This window comes from Heterodontus francisci, chromosome 15, assembly GCF_036365525.1.
Source record: "Heterodontus francisci isolate sHetFra1 chromosome 15, sHetFra1.hap1, whole genome shotgun sequence".
Lineage (NCBI taxonomy): Eukaryota > Metazoa > Chordata > Chondrichthyes > Heterodontiformes > Heterodontidae > Heterodontus > Heterodontus francisci.
In genome coordinates, this window is record NC_090385.1 from 1,267,739 (window position 1) to 1,295,344 (window position 27,606).

At 46.9% G+C, this 27,606-nt stretch overlaps 1 protein-coding gene across 2 annotated transcripts in view; it reads left to right on the plus strand.

The window, feature by feature from the left end:
• Nucleotides 1-20,294, plus strand: part of hprt1 (hypoxanthine phosphoribosyltransferase 1) — a 117,734-nt gene extending 97,440 nt beyond the window's left edge. For both annotated transcript variants that reach the window (XM_068047051.1, XM_068047052.1), the window contains 4 exons: nt 8,692-8,774; nt 9,430-9,476; nt 16,562-16,638; nt 20,050-20,294. In XM_068047051.1, the coding sequence (XP_067903152.1) occupies nt 8,692-8,774; nt 9,430-9,476; nt 16,562-16,638; nt 20,050-20,097 (255 nt within the window). In that variant the 3' untranslated portion in view covers nt 20,098-20,294. The remainder of the gene's footprint in view (nt 1-8,691; nt 8,775-9,429; nt 9,477-16,561; nt 16,639-20,049) is intronic.
• Nucleotides 20,295-27,606: the final 7,312 nt, after the last annotated feature.

Consider the following 27,606-nt stretch of genomic DNA (forward strand, 5'->3'; position numbering starts at 1 on the left):
AAGCCCTAGCTCCCTCAACCTTTCTTAAGACATGCCCTCCAGTCCAGGCAGCATCCTGGTAAATCTCCTCTGCACCCTCTCTAAAGCTTCCACATCCTTCCTATAATGAGGCGTCCAGAACTGAGCACAATATTCCAAGTGTGGTCTAACCAGGGCTTTATAGAGCTGCAGCATAACCTCGCGGCTCTTAAACTCAATCCCCCTGTTAATGAAAGCCAACACCCCATACGCCTTCTTAACAACCCTATCAACCTGGGTGGCAACTTTGAGGGATCCATGGACGTGGACCCCAAGATCCCTCTGTTCCTCCACACTGCCAAGAATCCTGTCTTTAAGCATTCTGCATTCAAATTCGACCTTCCAAAATGAATCACTTCACACTTTTCCAGGTTGAACTCCATCTGCCACTTCTCAGCCCAGCTCTGCATCCTGTCAATGTCCCATTGCAACCTACAACAGCCCTCCACACTATCCACAGCTCCAGCAACCTTTGTGTCATCGGCAAACTTACTAACCCAGCCTTCCACTTCCTCATCCAAGTCATTTATAAAAATCACAAAGAGCAGAGGTCCCAGCACAGATCCCTGCGGGACACCACTGGTCACCGAGCTCCAGGCTGAATACTTTCCATCTACTACCACCCTCTGTCTTCTATGGGCCAGCCAATTCTGTATCTAGAAGCTAAATTTCCCTGTATCCCATGCCTCCTTACTTTCTGAATGAGCCTACCATGGAGAACCTTATCAAACGCCTTGCTAAAATCCATATACACCACACCCACTGCTCTTCCTTCATCAATGTGTTTTGTCACATTCTCAAAGAATTCAATAAGGCTTGTGAGGCATGACCTGCCCCTCACAAAGCCATGCTGACTATCTCTCATCAAACTATGCTTTTCCAAATAATCATAAATCCTGTCTCTCAGAATCCTCTCCAGTCATTTGCCCACCACCGACTTAAGACTGACTGGTCTGTAATTCCGAGGGTTATCCCTATTCCTTTTCTTGAACAAGGGAATAACATTTGCCACCCTCCAATTATCTGGTACTACTCCAGTGGACAGTGAGGACGCAAAGATCATCGCCAAAGGCGTGGCAATCTGTTCCCTCGCTTCCCGTAATAACCTTGGGTATATCCCGTCTGGCCCCGGGGACTTATCTATCCTCATGTCTTTCAAAATTTCCAGCACATCCTCCTTCTTAACATCAACCTGTTCGAGCATATCAGCCTGTTTCACGCTGTCCTCACAAACGACAAGGTCCCTCTTACTGAAGCAAAGTATTCATTAAGGACCTCCCCTACCTCCTTCGACTCCAGGCACAAGTTCCCTCCACTATCCCTGATCGGCCCTACCCTCACTCTGGCCATCCTCTTATTCCTCACATAAGTGTAGAAAGCCTTGGGATTTTCCTTAATCCTACCTGCCAAAAGACTTGCAGGTTGGTAGGTAAATTGGCCATTATAAATTGCCACTAGTATAGGTAGGTGGTAGGGGAATATAGGGACAGTGAGGATGTGATAGGAATATGGGATTAGTGTAGGATTAGTATAAATGGGTGGTTGGTGGTCGGCACAGACTCGGTGGGCCGAAGGGCCTGTTTCAGTGCTGCATCTCTAAACTTTTTCATGTCCCCTTCTAGCTCTCCTAAGTCCATTCTTCAGTTCCTTCCTGGCTACCTTGTAACCCTCTAGAGCCCTGTCTGATCCTTGCTTCCTCAACCTTAAGTAAGCTTCCTTCTTCCTCTTGACTAGCTGTTCCACATCTCTTGTCATCCAAGGTTCCTTCACCCTACCATCCCTTCCTTGCCTCATCGGGACAAACCTATCCAGCAGTCGCAGCAAGTGCTCCCTAAACAACCTCCACATTTCTGTCGTGCATTTCCCTGAGAACATCTGTTCCCAATTTAAGCTCCCCAGTTCCTGCCTAATAGCATTGTAATTCCCTCTCCCCCAATTAAATATTTTCCCATCCCGTCTGCTCCTATCCCTCTCCATGACTATAGTAAAGGTCAGGGAGTTGTGATCACTATCACCGAAATGCTGTCCCACTGAGAGATCTGCCACCTGGCCTGGTTCGTTGCCAAGCACCAAATCCAACATCGCCTCCCCTCTAGTCGGCCTATCTACATATTGAGTCAGGAAACCTTCCTGGACACACCTGACAAAATCTGCTCCATCCAAACTATTTGCACTGAGGAGGTTCCAATCAATATTAGGGAAGTTGAAGTCACCCATGACAACAACCCTGTTACTTCTGCACCTTTCCAAAATCTGCCTCCTAATCTGTTCCTCCGTGTCTCTGTTGCTATTGGGGGGTCTATAGAAAACTCCCAATAAAGTGACTGCTCCTTTCCTCTTTCTGACTTCCACCCATACTGACTCAGTAGACAAACCCTCCTCGACGATCTCCCTTTCTGCAGCTGTGATACTATCCCTGATTAGCAATGCCACTCCCCCACCTCTTTTACCTCCCTCCCTATTCCTTTTGAAACATCTAAACCCTGGAACATCCAACATCCATTCCTGCCCCTGTGATATCCAAGTCTCCGTAACGGCCACAACATCGTAGCTCCCAAGTACTGATCCATGCTCTAAGTTCATCACCCTTATTCCTGACACTTCTTGCGTTAAAATAGACACACTTCAACCCATCATTTGCTTTCCAAGTTTCCATTTCGATGTCATCCCTGCACTTTGTATCCTCCTCTCGGCTTTCTGTCATCTTGAGTTCTCAGTGTCTGATATACATTTTCCTTTTCTGCTTTATCTTATCCTGTAAGCTCCTTGATGTCCAGGGAGCTCTAGATTTGGCCGTTCCACCATTTTTGTTTGTGTGAGCAGGTTTACTTTGAATCCCTTGAATCTCCCCTTTGAATGCCTCCCACTGCTCTGGTACTGATTTACCTACAAGTAGCTGTTTGTTTCCATTCCACGTTTGCTAAATCTCTTCTCCGCTTAGTAAAATTGGCCTTACCCCAATTTAGAACTTTAATTCCTGTTCCACCTCTGTCCTTTGTCATAATTATGTTAAAATTAATTGAATTATGATCACTGCCACTCCTTCCACCTGCCCAGCTCTCCTGAACGCATTTCAGAAATTCCTCCTCCTCACCCTTTACTCTAAAATTATCCCAATCGATATTTGGGTAAGTAAAGTCCCCCAGCATCACCACTCTATAGTTCTTGCACATCTCTGTGATTTCCCTGCAGATTTGCTCCTCCCTCTCCCTCTCAGTTATGAGGCCTTGTGCTCCTCAACTCTAATCAAATGGATTCTGTTCTTTTTCCAGCACTATAATGTCTTCCCTAATCAGGACTGCCACCCACCTCCCTTTTTTCCTTCTCTATCTTTTCTGAACACTTTTTATATCCGTGTAAATTAAGAATCCGGCCCTCACCATTTTTAAGCCACTTTTCAGTTATTTGCCACTATATCATATTCCCATACTACTGTTTGTGCTTTTAATTCACCAACCTTATTAACCACACTTTGTGCATTTGCACATATGCATTGCATTCCTGTCTTTATATTCTCGTCCTTCTCAGTGCACCTCCATCTAATATGGAACTACTCTCCTCTAGTACTGCCTTACGCTCTCGCATTATGCATCTTATTCCTCTTTTCTACTTCTATATGCTGGTGCCCATCCCCCTGCCAATTTAGTTTAAACCCTCCCCAACCACACTAGTGAATCTCCCCACGAGGGCATTGTTCCCTTTTGAATAGGTACCTCCTGCCCCAGAACTGGTCCTAATGCCCCAAGAATCTGTAGCCCTCCCTCCTGTACCATGCTTCAAGCCACACATTGATCTTTCTTATCTTCCTATTTCTAATCTCACTAGCACGTTACACTGGGAATAGTCCAGAGATTACTACCATTGAGGTCCTACTCTTTAACTTCCTCCCTAGCTCCTGATAGTCTGACCATAGGACCTCATTACCTGCCCTTGCTATGTTGTTGGTACCATTGTGTTCTACAACTTCTGGTTCACTCCATTCCCCCTGCAGAACATCCTGCACCCTCTCCATGAAGACCTTTACCTTGGCACCAAGAAAGCAACACACTATGCAGGATTCACAGTAATGGTTACAGAAATGCATATCTGTCCCCCTGACTATGCAATCACCTATAACAACTGCATTTCTGCACTTTGCTGCTCCCTCCTGTTCAGTTCCATACCCATTGGTGTCATGGCCTGGACTGCACTCCTTCATATAGACAGAACAATAAACACACATGCGCGGATTCATACTGGCAAGGTGGCAAATGTTCGAACGCACTGATGACATCGGCAATTGCTCTGTGCTTGTTCTGCGTTGTCAGGAGACCCTTCAATATTATATATCATTTTTATTCATATATATCTTCTTCTTTGGCCTCCTTGTCTCGAGAGACAATGGGTAAGCACCTGGAGGTGGTCAGTGGTTTGTGAAGCAGCGCCTGAAGTGGCTATAAAGGCCAATTCGAGAGTGACAGACTCTTCCACAGGTGCTGCAGATAAAATTGGTTGTCGGGGCTGTTACACAGTTGGCTCTCCCCTTGCGTTTCTGTCTTTTTTCCTGCCAACTGCTAAGTCTCTTCGACTCGCCACACTTTAGCCCCGCCTTTATGGCTGTCCACCAGCTCTGGCGATCACTGGCAACTGACTCCCACGACTTGTGATCAATGTCACAGGACTTCATGTCGCATTTGCAGACGTCTTTAAAGCGGAGACATGGACGGTCGGTGGGTCTGATACCAGTGATGAGCTCGCTGTACAATGTGTCTTTGGGGATCCTGCCATCTTCCATGCGGCTCACATGGCCAAGCCATCTCGAGCGCCGCTGACTCAGTAGGGTGTATATGCTGGGGATGTTGGCCGCCTTGAGGACTCCTGTGTTGGAGATACGGTCCTGCCAGCTTGTGCCAAGGATTCTCCGGAGGCAGCAAAGATGGAATGAATTGAGACGTCGCTGTTGGCTGACATACGTTGTCCAGGCCTCGCTGCCATAGAGCAAGGTACTGAGGACACAGGCTTGATACACTCGGACTTTTGTGTTCTGTGTCAGTGCGCCATTTTCCCACACTCTCCTGGCCAGTCTGGACATAGCAGTGGAAGCCTTTCCCATGCGCTTGTTGATTTCGGCATCAAGAGACAAGTTACTGGTGATAGTTGAGCCTAGGTAGGTGAACTCTTGAACAACTTCCAGAGCGTGGTCGCCAATATTGATGGATGGAGCATTTCTGACGTCCTGTCCCATGATTTTCATTTGCTTGAGGCTGATGGTTAGGCCAAATTCGTTGCATGCAGCCGGAATCCTGTCGATGAGACTCTGCAGACACTCTTCAGTGTGAGATGTTAATGCAGCATCGTCAGCAAAGAGGAGTTCCCTGATGAGGACTTTCCGTATTTTGGTCTTCGCTCGAAGACGGGCAAGGTTGAACAACCTGCCACCTAATCTTGTGTGGAGGAAAATTCCGTCTTCTGAAGACTTGAACGCATGTGAGAGCAGCAGGGAGATGATGATCCCAAACAGTGTAGGTGCGAGAACACAGCCCTGTTTCATGCCACTCAGGATAGGAAAAGGGGTCTGATGAGGCGCCGCTATGTTGAATTGTGCCTTTCATATCGTCATGGAATGAGGTGATGATGCATAGTATCTTTGGTGGACATCCGATCTTTTCTAGTAGTCTGGAGACCACGTCTGCTGACGAGGTTAAAGGCTTTGGTGAGATCAATGAAAGCAATGTAGAGGCGCATCTGTTGCTTATGGCATTTCAATTTTAGATTTAGAGATACAGCACTGAAACAGGCCCTTCGGCCCACCGAGTCTGTGCCGACCATTAACCACCCATTTATACTAATCCTACACTAATCCCCTATTCCTACCACATCCTCACCTGTCCCTATATTCCCCTACCACCTACCTATACTGGTGGCAATTTTATAACGGCCAATTCACCTATCAACCTGCAAGTCTTTCCCCTGTATCTGACGAAGGGAGAACAGCATGTCAATGGTGGATCTCTCTGCTCGAAAGCCACACTGTGCCTCAGGATAGACACGCTCAGCCAGCTTCTGGAGTCTGTTTAAAACGACTCGAACGAAGACTTGCCCCACTATGCTGAGCAGGGAGATTCCACAGCAGTTGTTGCAGTCACCGCGGTCACCCTTGTTCTTATAGAGGGTGATGATATTGGCATCGCGCATGTCCTGGGGTACTGCTCCCTCGTCCCAGCACAGGCATAGCAGTTCATGTAGTGCTGAGAGTATAGCAGGCTTGGCATTCTTGATTATTTCAGGGGTAATGCTGTCCTTCCCAGGGGCTTTTCCACTGGCTAGAGAATCAATGGCATCACTGAGTTCCGATTTTGTTGGCTGTATGTCCAGCTCATCCATGACTGGTAGAGGCTGGGCTGCAGTGAGGGCGGTCTCAGTGACAACATTCTCCCTGGAGTACAGTTCTAGGTAGTGCTCAAACCAGTGGTCCATTTGCTTGCGTTGGTCAGTGATTGTGTCCCCTGATTTACATTTGAGGGGGGCGATCTTCTTGATGGTTGGCCCAAAAGCTCTCTTAATGCCATCATACATTCCTCTGATGTTTACGGTGTCTGAGGCAAGCTGAATATGACTGCATAGGTGTTGCCAGTAGTCATTTGCGCAGCGCCTGGCTGTTCTTTGTGTAGCGCTTCTGGCTGCTTTAAGTGCTACGGATGTTAACTCGCTGGGGGCTTTCTTGTAGTTCAGCAGTGCAATACGCTTGGCGGCTATGACAGATTTCAGCTCTTCAAAGTGAGATTGATACCAGTCTGCATTCTGCTTCAAACGTTTGCCATAGGTGGTCATAGCTGAGTCATAGATGGTGTCTCCGATGTGGGCCCACTCGGTCTCTGCATCCCCTGTGGGAGTGTTTTGAAGGGCTTTTTCAAGTGAATTTAGAAACTTACGTTACAGCTGTGGATGAGAAATTCTGTTCATGTTGATGCGCGGGTGGCCTTTCTGCTTGGGAGTGATGCAGCTTCTTTGGTTTGAGTCTAACCTTACTGCACACCAGGGAGTGGTCGGTGTCGCAGTCCGCACTGTGGAAGCTGCGTGTGATTTGAATATATATATATATATCCACACGCATACACGTCACCATTACCATCGACCAGCATCCAAAGGCACTTCAGAAAAGCGTAATCAGACAAACATGGATGATTTTTTTATTCTTTCAAGGATGTGAGCATTTCTTGCCAGGCCAGCATTTGTTTCCCACCCCTAATTGCCTTTGCGAAGGTGGTGCTGAGCTGCCTTCTTGAACCGCTGCAGTCCCTACGAGCTGAGCCACATAAGGTGATACTAGTAGAAGTGACCAAAAGCTTGGTCAAAGAAGTAGGTTTTCAGGAGCATCTTAAAAGAGGAGAGAGAGGCAGAGAGGTTTAGGAGGGAATTTCAGAACTCAAGATCCAGACAGCTGAAGGCATGGCCTCCATTGGTGGGGTGAAAGGTGGTTTTGGGGTGGATGCATGAGAGGACCAGGGTTTTGTATGGCTGGAGGAGATTACAAAGATGGGGAGTGTGAGAGAGACTTTAAACATGAGCGTACCAATTTTAAATTTGAGGCATTGTGAGCTAATGTAGCTTAGGGCTGAGTGAACGTTACTTGCTGTGAGTTTGAACACGGGGGGGCTGAATTTTATCAGCGCGCTGCACTCCACGGTGGCGCACTGTGAAAGCGGTGGCCTTCCAACATGGAGGTGCCGCCGCAGAGCCCCTGCGATATTACGCACGGGGGCTCATTTAAATAGAGGGGGTGGAGCAGCCGCCCCGATGACATAGAGGGGGCAGTTGCCACGTCCCCAGCAATGGCGTCTGGCGCCACCGCGCAGACGCTGGCGCCATTATTAAAGGGCTTTAAGCCCTTAGCAAAATTTTAATTTTTTAAAGGCATATTACATTTAATTTGTTTTTATTAAATAATGAGAAGATGGAGGCCCTATCCCAATCCCCTCAATAGTCTTTTCATTGTCTTTTATTCTGAAAACTTATTTTATTCCCGACCCAAACTTCCCCCCAACCTTTTCACATTTGCCCTTCAACCCCTCCCACCATCCTCACAGCCAATAAACAGTGTTTTCCCCACTTCCCCCACCCCCCCCCCGCCCTGATAATTTTATTCCTTCCCCCCTCCCCACCTGTGTCTTGCCTCGAACTCCAACGGAGTTCTGAAGGCATGCGAGTTGCATCCAGTGAAATGTAAAATTGGCGTGTGATGGCAGGTGAGTAAATTTGCATTTTATTAATGCTCATTTTAATATTTAGATGAAGGCCCCGTCGCTAAGTTGCAGGGGAGGCCGCACCGAGGTCCCCCTGCCGCCGGTAATATCTGACGGGGCCTTCTCAACGTCGGGGCCCGAGGTGGGTCACTCCCGGCAGAATTGTACGGGCCCCCCTGCCACGACCCCCGACGTCAAGGGGCTCGTAAAATTCAGCCCAGGGAGTTAGGATAGGGGCAGCAAAGCTACAGTGAGCTGAAGATCATTGGGGGTGGAAGATGGGAGACTGGTACGGAGAGAATAATCAAGTCTGGGGATGACAAAAGGGATGGCAGAAGAATGGGGAGTGCTGGTGAGCGGGGGTAGGGGAGCACTGCCCCATGACGTGGAGGCACACATTACTTTCTGTGAAGATGATACACCGGGTCAAACTTCATCCTTTTATTCACAGGACATAATTGACACGGGTAAAACAATGCAGACTCTGCTGACCATGTTGCAGGATTACAAACCCAACATGGTGAAAGTGGTGAGGTAAGCCTCATGTGCGAAACCCATCTGGTGCCAGCTAGTGACATATGTAAGCAGTGGACAATAGATTTCCTAAACGCTTTATGGCCTTGTGTTACTGTCAGCTCTACAATCACCAGTCATACATATTTTATATATTAATTTAGTTCGCATTCCATGGACCTTGCCCCCACCTTCCTGGGACCTGGCACCATAGCCTTCCTGAACCAGCAGCTCTGCTGACCATGTCTCTTGCTCCCCATCCTCATGATTAGAGCAACCCAGCTTTCAGAGGGGTTATTCCTGCTGTCTCAGGATCAAACCCAAGATTCTACTTCAGCTATTTGTATTGAATAGAATTTTGCTCTCGAAAGTTTACACCCAAATTGACTATTCTCTGTGTTGATATTTCCAGCAATTTGTTTGCTTTTATTTATTATTTTTTTTTGTGTTAGTACTTGGTGTGATGGGAGGGGGACAAGTCCAGCTGAACAGTGATTTAATAATTATATGAAATAAATGATCTTTGTGTCTTAAATGGTTCAAAGTTAAACATGAGTCGGAAACATTGAATTCTGTTTAGCCTCATATTTAAATTCTTCTGCTTGACTCTGAAATTCCACTGGGCAGTGAAATTGTCATTCCATTGTTCAGCTAACAGTCTCTTCCTTTTTAATAGTCTGCTGGTTAAACGAACTCCGCGAAGTGTGGGCTATCGGCCAGACTGTGAGTATTGCATTTAAAATTAGGCACCTGTTAACCTGTAATTGGCTGAGAACCAATGTTCTCAGTTGCGTAACTGTGCAGCAACCCGAAAGTCCCCACAACAGGCCATGCACAAGTCAGCCCCTTTAAGTTACGTGCATGGCCATGCAAGAAAACTAAAAGCAGCCACGAACTAAATATATCGCCTACACAATTCAAAATAGAATTAGAGGGAATGTTGTTCGGAACACTGCCCATTTAACCCCAGGCATTTTTAATTGAGCTCCGAGAGGTGGGATTAATTTCTCCAATCCCCGATTATTCCTCCAGTTTTAAGTGGAATCAATTTAATAAGTCACCTTTCCTTGTAAATGACAAAATGTTATATAAATTCTGATAACATCTTAGTCAGAGACCGTAGGAGCAACTCCTTACACCCTTTAATATCCCACGCAGTCTAATTTCGCTCTCCGCCTCACTCCCTGTATCCTTTAATATTGCACCCAAAATTATCCTACTACCTGCCCCCCCGCCCCCCCATGCTCCCCCGACCATTAAATATCCTATTTTTCAAGCAACTATCGAATTTCCTTTGAACTATGCTTCAAATTCAAACCTGGGTTAGATTAGAAAGGGGCAAGACTGAGGAGTTTAATGCTTTTGCTGAGTTTTGTTCTGTGTGCTTCCTTGAATCTTGGGTTATATTTGAAGTATCATAGAGAGATACAGCACTGAAACAGGCTCTTCGGCCCACCAAGTCTGTACCGACCAACAACTACCCATTTATACTAATCCTACATTAATCCCATATTCCCTACCACATCCCCCCACTCTCCTACCTACACGAGAGGCAATTTACAATGACCAATTTATCTATCAACCTGCATGTCTTTGGCATGTGGGAGGAAACCGGAGGAAACCCACGCGGTCACAGAGAGAACTTGCAAACTCCGCACAGGCAGTACCCAGAACCAAACCCGGGTCGCTGGAGCTGTGAGGCTGCGGTGCTAACCACTGCGCCACAATAATGTAGTCCTGATGTTTTAATAGTATGGAGAGGCGGTGGCATAGTGGTATTATCACTGGACTAGTAACTGAGAGACCCAGGGTATTCCTCAGGGGACATTGGTTCAAATTCCACCACGGCAGAAAGTGGAATTTGAATTCTCCTCATTCTCTCACTCATAGTCATAGAGAGATACAGCACTGAAACAGGCCCTTCGACCCACTGAGTCTGTGCTGACCATCAGCCACCCATTTATACTAATCCTACATTAATCCCATATTCCCTACCACATCCCTAACTTCCCTTCATTCTCCTACCACTTACCTACACTAGGGGCAATTTACAACGGCCAATTTACCTATCAACCTGCAAGTCTTTGGCTGAGAGAGGAAACGGGAGCACCCAGCGGAAAACCACGCGGTCACAGGGAGAACTTGCAAACTCCGCACAGGCAGTACCCAGAACTGAACCCAGGTTGCTGGAGCTGTGAGGCTGCGGTGCTAACCACTTACGCCACTGTGCCGCCCCAATTCAATCAATAAAATCTGGAATTAAAAGCTAGTCATGGCCATGGCCATGAAACCATTGTTGTAAAAACCCAACTGGTTCACTAATGCCCGTTAGGGAAGGAAATCTGCTGTCCTTTGGCCGACATGTGACCCTTAAATGGCCTAGCAAGCTACTCAGTTGTATCAAACCGCTATAAAGTCAATAAATAACGCAACCAGACGGACCACCCGGCATTGACCATGGCACCAGAAACGACAACGACAAACCCAGCTCTGTCGACCCTGCAAAGTCCTCCTGACTAACATCTGGGGGCTTGTGCCAAAGTTGGGAGAGCTGTCCCACAGACTAGTCAAGCAACAGCCTGACCTAGTCATACTCACGGAATCATACAAAAAACAGTACAGCACAGGAACAGGCCATTCGGCCCTCCAAGCCTGCGCTGATCTTGATGCCTGCCTAAATTAAAACCTTCTACACTTCCGGGGACCGTATCCCTCTATTCCCATCCTATTTATGTATTTGTCAAGATGCCTCTTAGTCTTACTGGCCTTATTTACTAGTTCCCCCTCATTTATTTCACTTGCTGTCCTACTGCTTTGGTTCCCACCCTCCTGCCACACTAGTTTAAACCCTCCCGAGTGACGCTAGCAAACCTCACAGCCAGGATATTAGTGCCCCTGCAGTGTAGATGCAACCCGTCCTTCTTGTACAGGTCCCATCTGTCCCTGAAGAGATCCCAATGGTCCAGATATCTGAAACCCTCCCTTCTACACCAGCTGTTCAGCCACGTGGTTAGCTGCACTATCTTCCTCTTTCTCGCCTTACTGGCACATGGCACAGGGAGTAATCCCGAGATTCCAACCCTAGAGATCCTGTCTTTTAACTTTCTACCTAACTCCCTAAACTCCCCCTGCAGGACCTAGTCACTCTTCCTGCCTATGTCATTGGTACTGATGTGTACCACAACCTCTGGCTGTTCACCCTCCCCCTTCAGAATGCCCCCTGTCCGTTCAGAGACATCCTTGACCCTGGTACCAGGGAGGCAACATACCATCCTGGAGTCTCTTTCACGTCCACAGAAGCGCCTGTCTGTGCCCCTGACTATAGAGTCCCCTATAACTATTGCTCTTCTGCGCTTTGTCCCTCCCTGCTGAACAAAAGTGCCAGCCGTGGTGCCACTGCTCTGGCTGCTGCTGTTTTCCCCTGATAGGCCATCCCCCCCATCAGTATCCAAAACGGTATACTTGTTAGAGAGGGGGATAGCCACAGGGGATTCCTGCACTGCCTGCCTGCCCCTTCTAGCGGTCACCCATCTATCTGCCTGCACCTTGGGTGTAACCACTTCTCTAAAACTCCTGTCTATGACGCTTTCCACCACCTGCATGCTCCCAAGTGCATCCAGTTGCCGCTCCAACCGATTCGTGCGGTCTGTGAGGAGCTGCAACTGGGTACACTTCCTGCAGACGCTAGAAGCGTCACGGACCTCCCACATGTCACAGGTGAAGCACTTCACCCCTCTAACTGACATTTCTAGCACTAATTAATAAATTAATTTAAAATAAATAAATACTTATTAAATCCTTACCAAATTGTTATAATTAACTATATGGTCTCTAGTGCTTATTTTTTTAATTTTATTTAGAGATACAGCACTGAAACAGGCCCTTCGGCCCACCGAGTCTGTGCCGACCAAGAACCACCCATTTATACTAATCCTACAGTAATCCCATATTCCCTATCACCTCCCTACACTAGGGGCAATTTACAATGGCCAATTTACCTATCACCTGCAAGTCTTTGGATGTGGGAGGAAACCAGAGCACCCGGCGAAAACCCACGCAGACACAGGGAGAACTTGCAAACTCCGCACAGGCAGTACCCAGAATCGAACCCGGGTCCCTGGAGCTGTGAGGCTGCGGTGCTAACCACTGCGCCACTGTGCCGCCCATTGTGCTAGATTCCTACTATAAATATTAAATGCTAAGTAAATACAGTAATCTCCTCCCTCTGGTTTAGTTACTCTACTTATTAATTCGTTAATTAGGGTTTTAATCAATTTTTATCAATGTTTTATTTTCAAATTCAGTAAAAAAAAAATTCTTCCAGCCAATCAGGTCACAGCTTTCCTGTGACGTCACTTTCAGCTTTTTTACCAGAGGTAAGTTTTTTATACTTACCGATCCGGAAACTCTGTCCTCCGAGTCTTCTCCCAGTCAGCTGTGCTGTTCGGAAGCTCTTGGCTCCCCTCACTCTGAGGAAAGGTAGGCAATGAAAGGAGCTCCTCGCTTCCTCCTTACCGAACCTCCTCAGTTACCAAACTTCCATTGTAGCACTCTAATGCAACCCATACCTGACAGACAATGTCCCAGATACTGCCATCTCCATCCCCGGGTATGTCCTGTCCCACTAGCAGGACAGACGCAGCAGAGGTGGGGGCACAGTGGTATACAGTCGGGAAGAAGTTGTCCTGGGAGCCCTCAACATCGACTCTAGGCCCCATGAAGTCTCATGGTATCAGGTCAAACATGGGCAAGGAAGCCTTCTGCTGATTACAACTGACCACCCCGCCATCTCCCTACCCCCCCCCAAACCCCCAACCCCACCCCCTCAGCTGATGAGTCAGTACTCCTCTATGTTGAACACCACTTGGAGGAAGCACTGAGGGTGGCAAGGGCGCAGAATGTACTCTGGGTGGGGGATTTCAATGCCCATCACCAAGAGTGACTTGGTAGCACCAATACTGACCGAGCTGGCCGAGTCCTAAAGGGCATTGCTGCTAGACTGGGTCTGATGAGGGAACCAACAAGAGGGAAAAACATACTTGACATCGACCTCACCAATCTGCCTGTCGCAGATGCATCTGTCCATGACAGTATTGATAGAAGTGACCACTGCACAGTCCTTGAGACGAAGTCTTGTGTTCACATTGAGGATACCCTCCATCGTGCTGTGTGGCACTACCACCATGCTGAATGGGATAGATTTCGAACAGATCTAGCAATGCAAAACTGGGCATCCATGAGGTGTTGTGGGCCATCAGCAGAATTGCATTCAACCACAATCTGTAACCTCATGGCCCGGCATATCCCCCATTCTACCATTACCATCAAGCCAGGAGACCAACCCTGGTTCAATGAAGAGAGCAGGAGGGCATGCCAGGAGCAGCACCAGGCATACCTCAAAATGAGGTGTCAACCTGGTGAAGCTACAACTCAGGACTACTTGCGTTCCAAACAGCATTAGCAGCATGCGAAAGACAAAGCTAAGCGATCCCACAACCAACGGATCAGATCTAAGCTCTGCAGTCCTGCCACATCCAGTTGTGAATGGTGGTGGACAATTAAACAACTAACTGGAGGAGGTGGCTCCACAAATATCCCCATTCTCAATGATGGGCGAGCCCAGCACATCCGTGCGAAAGATAAGGCTGAAGCATTTGCAACAATCTTCAGCCAGAAGTGCTGAATGCATGATCTATCTCGGCCTCCTCCTGAGGTCCCCAGCATAACAGATGCAATTCGATTCATTCCACTTGATATCAAGAAACGACTGAAGGCACTGGATACTGCAAAGGCTATGGGCCCTGACAATATTCCGGCAATAGTACTGAAGACCAGTGCTCCAGAACTTGCCGCGCCCCTAGCCAAGCTGTTCCAGTCCAGCTACAACACTGGCATCTACCGGGCAATGTGGAAAATTGCCCAGGTATGTCCTGTACACAAAAAGCAGGACAAATCCAACCCGGCCAATTACCGCTCCATCAGTCTACTTATGATCATCAGTTGTGATGGAAGATGCCATCAACAGTGCTATCAAGCGGCACTTGCTTAGCAATAACCTGCTCAGTGACCCTCAGTTTGGGTTCCGCCAGGGCCACTCAACTCCAGACCTCGTTACAGCCTTGGTTCAAACATGGACAAAAGAGCTGAACCCAAGAGGTGAGGTGAGAGTGACTGCCCTTGACATCAAGGCAGCATTTGACCGAGTATGGCAACAAGGAGCCCGAGCAAAACTGGAGTCAGTGGGAATCAGGGGGAAAACTCTCTGCTGATAGGAGTCAAACCTAGCACAAAGGAAGATGGTTGTGGTTGTTGGAGGTCAATCATCTCAGCTCCAGGAGATCAGTGCAGGAGTTCCTCAGGGTAGTGTCCTCGGCCCAACCATCTTTAGCTGCTTCATCAATGACCTTCCTTCAGTCATAAGGTCAGAAGTGGGGATGCACAATGTTCAGCACCATTCGCGACTCCTCAGATACTGAAGCAGTCCGTGTAGAAATGCAGCAAAACCTGGAACATATCCAGGCTTGGGCTGATAAGTGGCAAGTAGCATCCGCGCCACACAAGTGCCAGGCAAAGACCATCTCCAACAAGAGAATCTAACCATCTCCCCTTGACTTTCAATGACATTACAATCGCTGAATCCCCCACTATCAACATCTTGGGGGTTGCCATTGACCAGAAACTGAACTGGAGTAGCCATATAAATAGAGGGCAGCACAGTGGCGCAGTGGTTAGCACCGCAGCCTCGCAGCTCCAGCGACCCGGGTTCGGTTCTGGGTACTGCCTGTGCGGAGTTTGCAAGTTCCCTCTGTGGCTGCGTGGGTTTCCACCGGGTGCTCCGGTTTCCTCCCACAGCCAAAGACTTGCAGGTTGATAGGTAAATTGACCATTGTAAATTGCCCCTTGTGTAGGTAGGTGGTGGGGATGTGGTAGAGAATATGGGATTAATGTGGGAATATGGGATCAGTATAAATGGGTGGTTGTTGGTCAGCACAGACTCTGGCCAAAGGGCCTGTTTCAGTGCTGTATCTCTCTTTTAAAAAAAAAAGAGCAGGTCAGAGGCTAGGAATCCTTTGACAAGTAACTCACCACCTCACTCCCCAAAGTCTGTTCATCATCTACAAGGCACAAGTCAGGAATGTGATGGAATACTCTGCTCTTGCCTGGATGGGTGCAGCTCCAACAACACTCAAGAAGCTTGACACCATCCAGGACAAAGCAGCCCGCTTGATTGGAACACCATCTACCATCTTCAACATTTACTCCCTCCACCACTGACGCACAATGGCAGCAGTGTGTACCATCTACAAGATGCACTGCAGCAATTCACCAAGGCTCCTTTGACAGCACCTTCCAAACCCACAACCTCTACCACCTACAAGGACAAGGGCAGCAAATGCATGGGAACACCATCACCTGTAAGTTCCCCTCCCAAGTGACTTGGAACTATATCGCCGTTTCTTCACTGTCGCTGGGTCAAAACCCTGGAACTCCCTCCCTAACAGCACTGTGGGTGTACCTACCCCACATGGACTGCAGCGGTTCAAGAAGGCAGCTCACCACCACCTTCTCGAGGGCAATTGGGGATGGGCAATAAATAAAAACAATTCAGAAAAAAAGTAGGTTCAATACAGCATTGTTGTCGAGGGTGAGGGGCAGGGTCAGGGCCCTTGTGTGCCCACTGTCATGGAGTTCAAGTCCCTGCGGGTTACAGTATTGGGGGAGTTGCAGCAAGTCTAATTTCATTGCCATTTTAATCTTCTTATTTATTGTCATTTGCAAATGTTTCACTCACCTCACTTTACTTACAGTTGTTGGTTTTGAAGTTCCCGACAAGTTTGTGGTTGGATACGCACTTGATTATAATGAATACTTCAGAGACCTGAATGTAAGTAATTCACAATCTATAATTTGGAACTGCATATTCGTGAATCAAAGAATGATTACAGCACAGAAGGGTGCCATTCAGCCCATCAAGTCTATGCTGCCTCTCTCTAAGAGCAATTTAGCTGGTCCTACTCTCCTTCCAACATAGCCCTGCAAATGTTTTCTCTTCAGGTTCTTATTGAATTCCCTTTTGAAAGCCACAATTGAATCTGCCTCCCCGACACACTCAGGCAGGGCATTCCAGATTTTAACCACTCGCTGTGCAAAAAAAGTTTTTCCTCATGTTGCCTTTGGTTCTTTTGCCAGTCACTTTAAATCTGTGCCCTCTGGGTCTTGACCCTTCTGTCAATGGGGGACAGTTTCTCTCTGTCCACTCTGTCCAGACCCCTCATGATTTTGCAAACCTCTATCAAATCACTTCTCAACCTTCTCTTCTCCAAGGGGAAGAAGCCCATCTTCTTCAGTCTATCCATGTAACTGAAGTCTCTTATCCCTGGAACCATTCTCGTAAATCTTTTCTGCACCCTCTCTAAAGCCTTCACATCCTTCCTAAAATGCACTGCCCAGAATTGGAGACAACACTCCAATCAAGGCCGAACCAGTGTTGTATAAAGGCTCATCATAACTTTCTTGCTTTTGTACTCTATGCCTCTATTTATAAAGTTCAAAATCCCATATGCCTTTTTAACCACTCTCACAACCTGCCCTGCCACCTTCAATGATTTGTGCACGTTTCCCTCCAGGTCTCCCTGTTCCTGCACCTCCTTTAGAATTGTATCCTTTATTTTATATTGCCTCTGCTCATTCTTCCTACCAAAATGTATCACTTCACAGTTCTCTGCCACATTTCTGTCCATTTCAACAGCCTGTGTCCTCTTGAAGTCTATCACTGTCCTCACAGTTTACAATACTCCCAAGTTTTGTGTGATCTGCAGATTTTGAAATTGTGCCCTGTACCCCCAAGTCTATTCATTTTTATTGTTTAATTGAAGGTTGGATCTCAAAATGAGGTTTGTATTTGAATATTAAATAAATATCCCCATTTCCCCATCCCTCTGATTTCATTTATTACTGTCTCTGAATTTTTGCATTGTGTATAAATTGTAACCCAGACACTCTGCTAACTGGAGTGATGGGGAGATGGGCACGGGGTGATGGGGAGAGTTCAGGGTGGAGGGAGGAGGGGCAGTGGCCACTTTGACAGAAGCCAGCACTCTACCCTGTCTCTAGATCTGTTCAGCTGAGACTCTCCTCATGCCACTGTTTTTGTGAAGTAGATGCAGGCCCATAACATTGCTCCATTGCACTGAGCTTCTCCAGGTAGCTTCTGCACAGTTTCATTCCAATTATCAAATATTTGGGGGCTTTAGGTTGCAATTCTAAAGCTGATTTAGCTACAATTCATTGATAGCAGATGCCTAACATCTTCCTAGTTACAGATGGAAATCGCCATCACTCTACTTCACAAACCACAAAGTAGTCACTAGTGAGCATGGCCATTTGGCCCATCTTCTTTCATCCTTCGAGAAAGGCTCTACATTGCCCCATTGTATCATTCAATGATTGTTAAAAGAATTTAGGGTTTCCACTTGTATTCCTCGATCTGGACATCTGTCCAAGTATTCTTTGTGCTCCCTGTGAAGAAAATTTTCTCATCCCAGTCTTAAATTTATATTTTCCCTGAATATATGAGGGAGAGAGAATGGAAGGATATGATGGGGTTCGATGAAGTAGGATGAGAGGATGCTAAACACTGGCACGGACGAGTTGGATCAAATGGCCTGTTTCTGTGCTGTAAATACTTTGTAAATACAATTTTTGCTGGTTTGAAACTGTGTCCGACTGACCTACTCTCCCAATTTTAAATCATTTTCTGAATTTAGTTTAACCATCTCATTAACCTCAATAAAATCATCCTCAGACATCTCCTCTCAGAGCTGAATAGCCCAGATCTCTCTAGTCTTTATCCATAACTCAAATCCTGACATCAGGAACCGGCCTTGTGGTTCCTCACTGTTCAGCTTCAGTGTTAGAATCTCCCCTTTGTATCTCAGTAACCAGAGCTGGACACAGTGCTCAAAGTGGGTCTGGCCAGAGCTGGACACAGTGCTCAAAGTGGGTCTGGCCAGAGCTGGACACAGTGCTCAAAGTGGGTCTGGCCAGAGCTGAACACAGTGCTTAAGGTGGGTCTGGCCAGAGCTGGACACAGTGCTCAAGGTGGGTCTGGCCAGAGCTGGACACAGTGCTCGAGGTGGGTCTGGCCAGAGCCCTGTACAGTTTGATCACTGCTTTCTCCAGCTTGTATTGTACAATGTTGACAATATAATTAACATTCTGTTGGTTTTTTTCATTGCTGCTTTGAGCTGGTTGGACATGAAGGCTCCATCCTTAGATATTTCACCATTCATGGAGCATGTGTGCATTTCCTCCTGTGTAAATTCTCTCTGCTTGACTACATTAAATTGAAATCCAGGTCGTTGGTGTAAATTTGACACAGTGACAGTCCCAGCATTGATCTCCAGGTGCCGGTGACACTTTTACTTAGGACCATAGAAAAAATACAGCGCAGAAGGAGACCGTTCAGCCCATCGTGTCTGCGCCAGCCGAATAAACTATCCGCCCAATTTAATCCCACCTTCCAGCACCTGGTCCATAGCCCCGCAGGATACAGCACCTCAGGTGCATGTCCAGGTACCTTCTAAAAGAATTGAGGGTTTCTGCCTCCACCACCATTCCTGGCAGTGAATTCCAGACACCCACCACCCTCTGGGTCTCGTGTCCCCTCTAATCCAGCTACCAAATCACCTTAAATCTGTGCTCCCAGTAACTGATCTCCCTGCCAAGGGAAACAGGTCCTTCCTGTCCACTCTATCTAGGCTCCTCATAATTTTGTACACCTCAATTAAGTCACCCCTCAGCCTCTTCAGTTCCAGAGAAAACAACCCCAACCTATTCAATCTTTCCTCATAGCTGCAACCTTCAAGCCCTGGCAACATTCTTGTAAATCTCCTCTGTACTCTCTCCAGAGCAATTATGTCCTTCCTGTAATGTGGTGACCAGAACTGTATGCAAGACTCCAGCTGTGGCCTAACCAGTGTTTTATACGGTCCAGCATTACATCCCTGCTTTTGACTTCTATACCTCGGCCAATAAAGGAAAGCATTCCTTAGCCTTCTTCACTAATCTATCTACCTGTCCTGCCACCTTCAGGGACCTGTGAACATGCACTCCATGGTCTCTCACTTCTTCCACCCCTCTCAATATTCTCCCGTTTATTGTCTATTCCAACACTTTATTTGCCCTCCCCAAATGCATTACCTCACACTTCTCCGGATTGAATTCCATTTGCCACTTTTCCGCCCACTCAACCAAAACATTGATATCACTTGATATAACTTATTTTCTCTTTCAGCATATTTGTGTAATCAGTGAAAAGGGAAGGGAGAAGTACAAGGCATGAGGTGCATGATACTTCGATGGACTGTCGGATTGCGTTGGTTGAAACCTCCTGCACACACCTGCTGTCGAGGATAATCTTACCCATTGCAGTGTACGTGTTACTGTCTGTGAATTAGATATTTAATGGGCCCATCATGAACATGCTGATTAAGTATTTTATTTTTGTACTGTCAAACATAAAACCAGAATCTATCATCACCTTTTGTTATTTCCATTTCATTGTGCAGTTATTGCCTGAATTATGTTTTCTTGACAAAAATATTTGCTCAGCTTTGGCAAACATTAAACAATTAGTGAGAAATCAGTAAAGGAACTTGAAATAGCAAAAATCATTATAAACCAAAAATTTCCACTATGGCAGTTTGAATGGTGGATGTTTATACTGTGCTGTGACTAACTCCTTAGAAGTTTTGTTGCTGGGGTTGGCCTTTCTGTCAAAGGGCTTCTTCCACACTGAGAATTCTGAAGGAAAGATTGTGGTAGTAGGACTGGGAACAGGGGCTGGGGGGAATTAGGACCATTAATGCTTTTGGAGCCAAGGAACGGACATGCTTCACTTTGAAATCCCACCAGGCATAATGGTGTGATGTGTAGTGCTATACTTTCTCCCTACACTGGACAGCGAGAACGAGAGGACTAGCATCTTCTGGCAGCCAGGCACTTCCTCTACAGCACAACTGGCCTGCACAATTCTGTTACATTCCTCAATAACAGTAGTAACATTTCTATTGTTCCCCTCCCCACCGCTCCCCCAAGTTCTGAAATGGGCCGAAGGATGTCAGCAGCTCTCTTGTTGCCTCCAAATCACTCCAGTTGTTGTACGTGTTTCAGCATTGGCTCCTGCTGGCCATTTGACAATGAGCTGAGACTGATGCTGTCCGCCGTTCCCTTCTGGATTGTTATCAAAATTTTAACTCTGTTGGTTTTCCTCTGCCCTGTCCTGGCTCAATTGACCCCAGTCTGAGATCAACTGATGTAGCAGGGGTCTAACAGCGGACCCTTTTGCTCTATATGGCAATGCAATAGAATCCAGACGCCTTTTATATGAGTTCAGTGTTTCTGTCTCTACTACCCTTTCAGACAGTGAATTCCAGACCTCCATCACCCTATGGGTGAAAAAGTTTTTCTCATCTCCCCTTTAATCTTTGTACCAATCACTTTAATTCGATATCCCCTAGTCACTGATCCCTCTGCTAATGTAAATAGGCCCTTCACATCCACTCTGCAAGCCCCTCACAATTTTGTACATTTCAATCAGATCTCCCCTCAGCCTTCTCTGTTCCAAGGAGAACAACCCCAGCCTATCCAATCTTTCATCAGAGCTGCATTTTTCCAGAGCTGGCAACATCCTCATAAATCTCCTCTGTACCCTCTCTAGTGCAATTACAGCCTTTTTGTAATGAGGTGACCAGAACAGCACACAGTACTCAAGTTGTAGCCTCACCAATGAGTTATACAGTTCCAGCATAAAATCCCTTCTCTTATATTCTATTCCTCGGCTAATAAGGGAAAGGATTCCATATGCCATCTTAACCAATTTATTGACCAGTCCTGCTACCTTCAGCGATCTGTGGACATTCACTCCAAGGTTGCTCACTTCTTCTACACTTATCAGCATTCTTCCACTAATCTTGTATTCCTTTGCCTTTTTTGACCTCCCCAAATGCATCACCTCACACTTCTCCAAGTTGAATTCCATTTGCCACTTTTCCACCCACCTGACCCGTTCATCGATATCTTCCTGCAGTCTACAGCTATCCTCCTTGCTGTCTACCACATGGCCAATCTTTGTGTTGTCTGCAAACCTTTTGATCATCCCCTTACATTTACATCAAAATCGTTAATATAAACCACAAAAAGCAGGGGACCCAGTATGGAGCCCTGCAGGACACCACTGGAAACAGCCCTCCAGTTGCAAAAACACCCGTCAACAATTACCCTTTTTTTTTATTCGTTCCTGGGATTTGGACATTGCTGGCCAGGCCAGCGTTTATTGCCCATCCTTAATTGCCCTTGAGAAGGTGGTAAGGTGGTGATGAGCTGCTGCCTTGAACCTCTGCAGTCCATGTGGGTAGGTACACCCACAGTGCTGTTAGGAAGGGAGTTACAGGATTTTGACCCCGCAACAGTGAAGGAACGGTGATATAGTTCCAAGTCAAGACGGTGTGTGGTTTGGAGGAGAACTTGCAGGTGGTGGTGTTCCCATGTATTTGCTGCCCTTGTCCTTCTAGTTGGTAGAGGTTGTGGGTTTGGAAGGTGCTGTCTAAGGAGTCTTGGTGCATTGCTGCAGTTCATCTTGTAGATGGTACACACTGCTGCCATTGTGCGTCGGTGGTGGAGGGAGTGAATGTTTGTGGATAGTGTGCCAATCAAGCGGGCTGCTTTGTCCTGGATGTTGTCGAGCTTCTTGAGTGTTGTTGGAGCTGCACCCATCCAGGCAAGTGGAGAGTATTGCATCACACTCCTGACTTGTGCCTTGTAGATGGTGTACAAGCTGTGGGGAGTCAGGAGGTGAGTTACTCATTGCAGGATTCCGAGCCTCTGACCTGCTCTTGTAGCTACGGTATTTATATGGCTACTCCAGTTCAGTTTCTGGTCAATGGTAGCCCCTAGGATGTTGATAGTGGGGGATTCAGCAATGGTAATGCCGTTGAATGTCATGGGGAGATGGTTAGATTCCCTCTTGTTGGAGATGACCATTGGCACTTGTGTGGTGTGACTCTTACTTAGCACTTATCAGCCCACCTCTGGAGTTCAGTTTCCTGTCACTGAGCAAATTTTGTACATTTGCTACATTTCCCTGGATCCCATGGGCTTTGTCTGGCTCAAAATGAGTTCCACAGCAAGATGAGATGGCATCATCGAGTTATTTATGGCACAGAAGGAGGCCATTTCAACATTGGCTCTGTTTCTGTCTCCACAGATGCTGCCAGACCAGCTGAGTACTTCCAGCACTTTGTTTTATTTCAGATTACCAGCATCCGCAGAATTTTGCTTTTATCATTTGGCCCATTGAGTCCATGCCAGCTTTCCATGAGCAGTCCAGTCAGTCCCACTCCCCCGCTCAATTCCCGTAGCCCTGCGAGTCTATTTCTCTCAGGTGACCATCCAACTTGAGAGTTACAAGCTAGCCAGGAAGGATCTAAAGGGAGGGCTAAGAAGAGCAAGGAGAGGACACGAGAAGTCATTGGCGGATAGGATCAAAGAAAACCCTAAGGCTTTCTATAGGTATATCAGGAATAAACGAATGATAAGAGTTAGAACAGGGCCAATCAAGGATAGTAGTGGGAAGTTGTGTGCGGAATCAGAGGAGATAGGGGAAGCGTTAAATGAATATTTTTCGTCAGTATTTACAGTAGAGAAAGAAAATGTTGCCGAGGAGATTACTGAGATACAGCCTACTAGGCTAGATGGGATTGAGATTCACAAGGAGGAGGTGTTAGCAATTTTGGAAAGAGTGAAAATAGATAAGTCCCCTGGGCCAGATGGGATTTATCCTAGGATTCTCTGGGAAGCCAGGGAGGAGATTGCAGAGCCGTTGTTGTTGATCTTCAAGTCGTCATTGTCGACAGGAGTAGTGCCGGAGGACTGGAGGATAGCAAATGTTGTCCCCTTGTTCAAGAAGGGGAGTAGAGACAGCCCTGGTAATTATAGACCTGTGAGCCTTACTTCGGTTGTGGGTAAAATGTTGGAAAAGGTTATAAGAGACAGGATTTATAATCATCTTGAAAAGAATAAGTTGATTTGCGATAGTCAGCACGGTTTTGTGAAAGGTAAGTCGTGCCTCACAAACCTTATTGAGTTTTTCGAGAAGGTGACCAAACAGGTGGATGAGGGTAAAGCCGTGGATGTGGTGTATATGGATTTCAGTAAGGCGTTTGATAAGGTTCCCCACGGTAGGCTATTGCAGAAAATACGGAAGTATGGGGTTGAAGGTGATTTAGAGCTTTGGATCAGAAATTGGCTAGCTGAAAGAAGACAGAGGGTGGTGGTTGATGGCAAATGTTCATCCTGGAGTTTAGTTACTAGTGGTGTACCGCAAGGTTCTGTTTTGGGGCCACTGCTGTTTGTCATTTTTATAAACGACCTGGATGAGGGTGTAGAAGGGTGGGTTAGTAAATTTGCGGATGACACGAAGGTCGGTGGAGTTGTGGATAGTGTCGAAGGGTGTTGTAGGGTACAGAGGGACATAGATAGGCTGCAGAGCTGGGCTGAGAGATGGCAAATGGAGTTTAATGCGGAGAAGTGTGAGGTGATTCACTTTGGAAGGAGTAACAGCAATGCAGAGTACTGGGCTAATGGGAAGATTCTTGGTAGTGTAGATGAGCAGAGAGATCTTGGTATCCAGGTACATAAATCCCTGAAAGTTGCTACCCAGGTTAATAGGGCTGTTAAGAAGGCATATGGTGTGTTAGCCTTTATTAGTAGGGGGATCGAGTTTCAGAGCCACGGGGTCATGATGCAGCTGTACAAAACTCTGGTGAGGCCGCACCTGGAGTATTGCGTGCAGTTCTGGTCACCGCATTATAGGAAGGATGTCGAAGCTTTGGAAAGGGTGCAGAGGAGATTTACTAGGATGTTGCCTGGTATGGAAGGAAGGTCTTACGAGGAAAGGCTGAGGGACTTGGGGTTGTTTTCGTTAGAGAGAAGGAGGAGGAGAGGTGACTTAATAGAGACATACAAGATAATCAGAGGGTTAGATAGGGTGGATAGTGAGAGTCTTTTTCCTCGGATGAGGATGGCAAACACGAGGGGACATAGCTTTAAGTTGAGGGGTGAAAGATATAGGACAGATGTCAGAGGTAGTTTCTTTACGCAGAGAGTAGTAGGGGCGTGGAACGCCCTGCCTGCAACAGTAGTAGACTCGCCAACTTTAAGGGCATTTAAGTGGTCATTGGATAGACATATGGATGTAAATGGAATAGTGTAGGTCAGATGATCGGCGCAACATCGAGGGCCGAAGGGCCTGTACTGCGCTGTAATATTCTAATTCTAAAAAACTTCCTCTTGAAGTCATTGATTGTAGAACAAAGAAAATTACAGCACAGGAACAGGCCCTTCGGCCCGCCAAGCCTGCGGCGATCCAGATCCTCTATCTAAACATGTCGCCTATTTTCTAAGGGTCTGTATCTCTTTGCTTCCTGCCCATTCATGTATCTGTCTAGATACATCTTAAAAGACGCTATCGTGCCCGCGTCTACCACCTCCGCTGGCAACGCGTTCCAGGCACCCACCACCCTCTGCGTAAAGAACTTTCCACGCATATCCCCCCTAAACTTTTCCCCTCTCACTGAACTCGTGACCCCTAGTAATTGAATCCCCCACTCTGGGAAAAAGCTTCTTGCTATCCACCCTGTCTATACCTCTCATGATTTTGTACACCTCAATCAGATCCCCCCTCAACCTCCGTCTTTCTAATGAAAATAATCCTAATCTGCTCAACCTCTCTTCATAGCTAGCGCCCTCCATACCAGGCAACATCCTGGTGAACCTCCTCTGCACCCTCTCCAAAGCATCTACATCCTTTTGGTAATGTGGCGACCAGAACTGCACGCAGTATTCCAAATGTGGCCGAACCAAAGTCTTATACAACTGTAACATGACCTGCCAACCCTTGTACTCAATATCCTGTCCGATGAAGGAAAGCATGCCGTATGCCTTCTTGACCACTCTGTTGACCTGCGTTGCCACCTTCAGGGAACAATGGACCTGAACACCCAAATCTCTCTGTACATCAATTTTCCCCAGGACTTTTCCATTTACTGTATAATTCACTCTTGAATTGGATCTTCCAAAATTCATCACCTCGCATTTGCCCTGATTGAACTCCATCTGCCATTTCTCTGCCCAACTCTCCAATCTATTTATATTCTGCTGTATTCTCTGACAGTCCCCTTCACTATCTGCTACTCCACCAATCTTAGTGTCATCTGCAAACTTGCTAATCAGACCACCTATACTTTCCTTGTCTCTGCTTCCACTACCCTGTGGGCAGCGAGTTCTAGGTCATTACCACACACTGCATAAAATGTGCTTCCTCATATTCCCCCTGCATCTTTTGCCCAAAATTTTCAATCTCTATCCCCTAGTCCTAGTACTATTTGTTAAGTTAGACAAGGAAAAACTGTTCCCATTATCTAAGTCTTTCATCATCTTGCACACTTATTAATTCTCCCCTCAATCAAGGGGAAGGCAGCAGTAGCCAGGTTCATGGCACCGTGGCTGGCTCTGCTGTTCAGAAGGGCGGGAAAAAGAGTGGAAGGGCTATAGTCATAGGGGATTCGATTGTAAGGGGAGTAGATAGGCGGTTCTGTGGTCGAAAACGAGACTCCCGAATGGTATGTTGCCTCCCAGGTGCACGGGTCAGGGATGTCTCAGATCGGCTGCAGAACATTCTGAAGGGGGAGGGTGAACAGCCAGTTGTCGTTGTGCACATAGGCACCAATGATATAGGAAAATAACGGGATGAGGTCCTACAAGCAGAATTTAGGGAGTTAGGAGCCAAGTTAAAAAGTAGGACCTCAGAGGTAGTAATCTCAGGATTGCTACCAGTGCCACGTGATAGTCAGAGTAGAAATGAAAGAATAGTCAGGATGAATGCGTGGCTTGAGAGATGGTGCAGGAGGGAGAGGTTCAGATTTTTGGGACATTGGGACCGGTTCTGGGGGAGGTGGGACTATTACAAATTGGATGGTCCACACCTGGGCCGGACTGGAACCAATGTCCTTGGGGGTGCTTTTGCTAACGCTGTTGGGGAGGGTTTAAACTAATGTGGCAGGGGGATGGGAACCCAAGGAGGTCAGTGGAGAGTAAGGATGTAGTAACTAAAGCCTGTAAGGAACTAGATAATGAAGTCAGCGTGACTAAGGGAAAGAGTAGGCAGGGAGCAGATGATGAAAGCAAAGGGACTGGTGGTCTGAGGTGTATTTGTTTTAATGCAAGAAGCGTAGTAGGTAAGGCAGATGAACCTAGGGCTTGGATTAGTACCTGGGAGTATGATGTTATTGCTATTACTGAGACTTGGTTAAGGGAAGGGCATGATTGGCAACTAAATACCCCAGGATACCGATGCTTCAGGCGGGATAGAGAGGGAGGTAAAAGGGGTGGAGGAGTTGCATTACTGGTCAAAGAGGATATCACAGCTGTGCTGAAGGAAGGTACTATGGAGGACTCGAGCTGTGAGGCAATATGGGCAGAACTCAGAAATAGGAAGGGTGCGGTAACAACGTTGGGGCTGTACTACAGGCCACCCAACAGCGAGCGTGAGATAGAGGTACAAATATGTAAACAGATTATGGAAAGCTGTAGGAGCAACAGGGTGGTGGTGATAGGAGATTTTAATTTTCCCAACATTGACTGGGATTCACTTAATGTTAGAGGTCTAGATGGAGCAGAATTTGTAAGGAGCATCCAGGAGGGTTTTCTAGAGCAGTATGTAAATAGTCCAACTCGGGAAGGGGCCATACTCGACCTGGTGTTGGGAAATGAGCCGGGCCAGGTGGTTGACGTT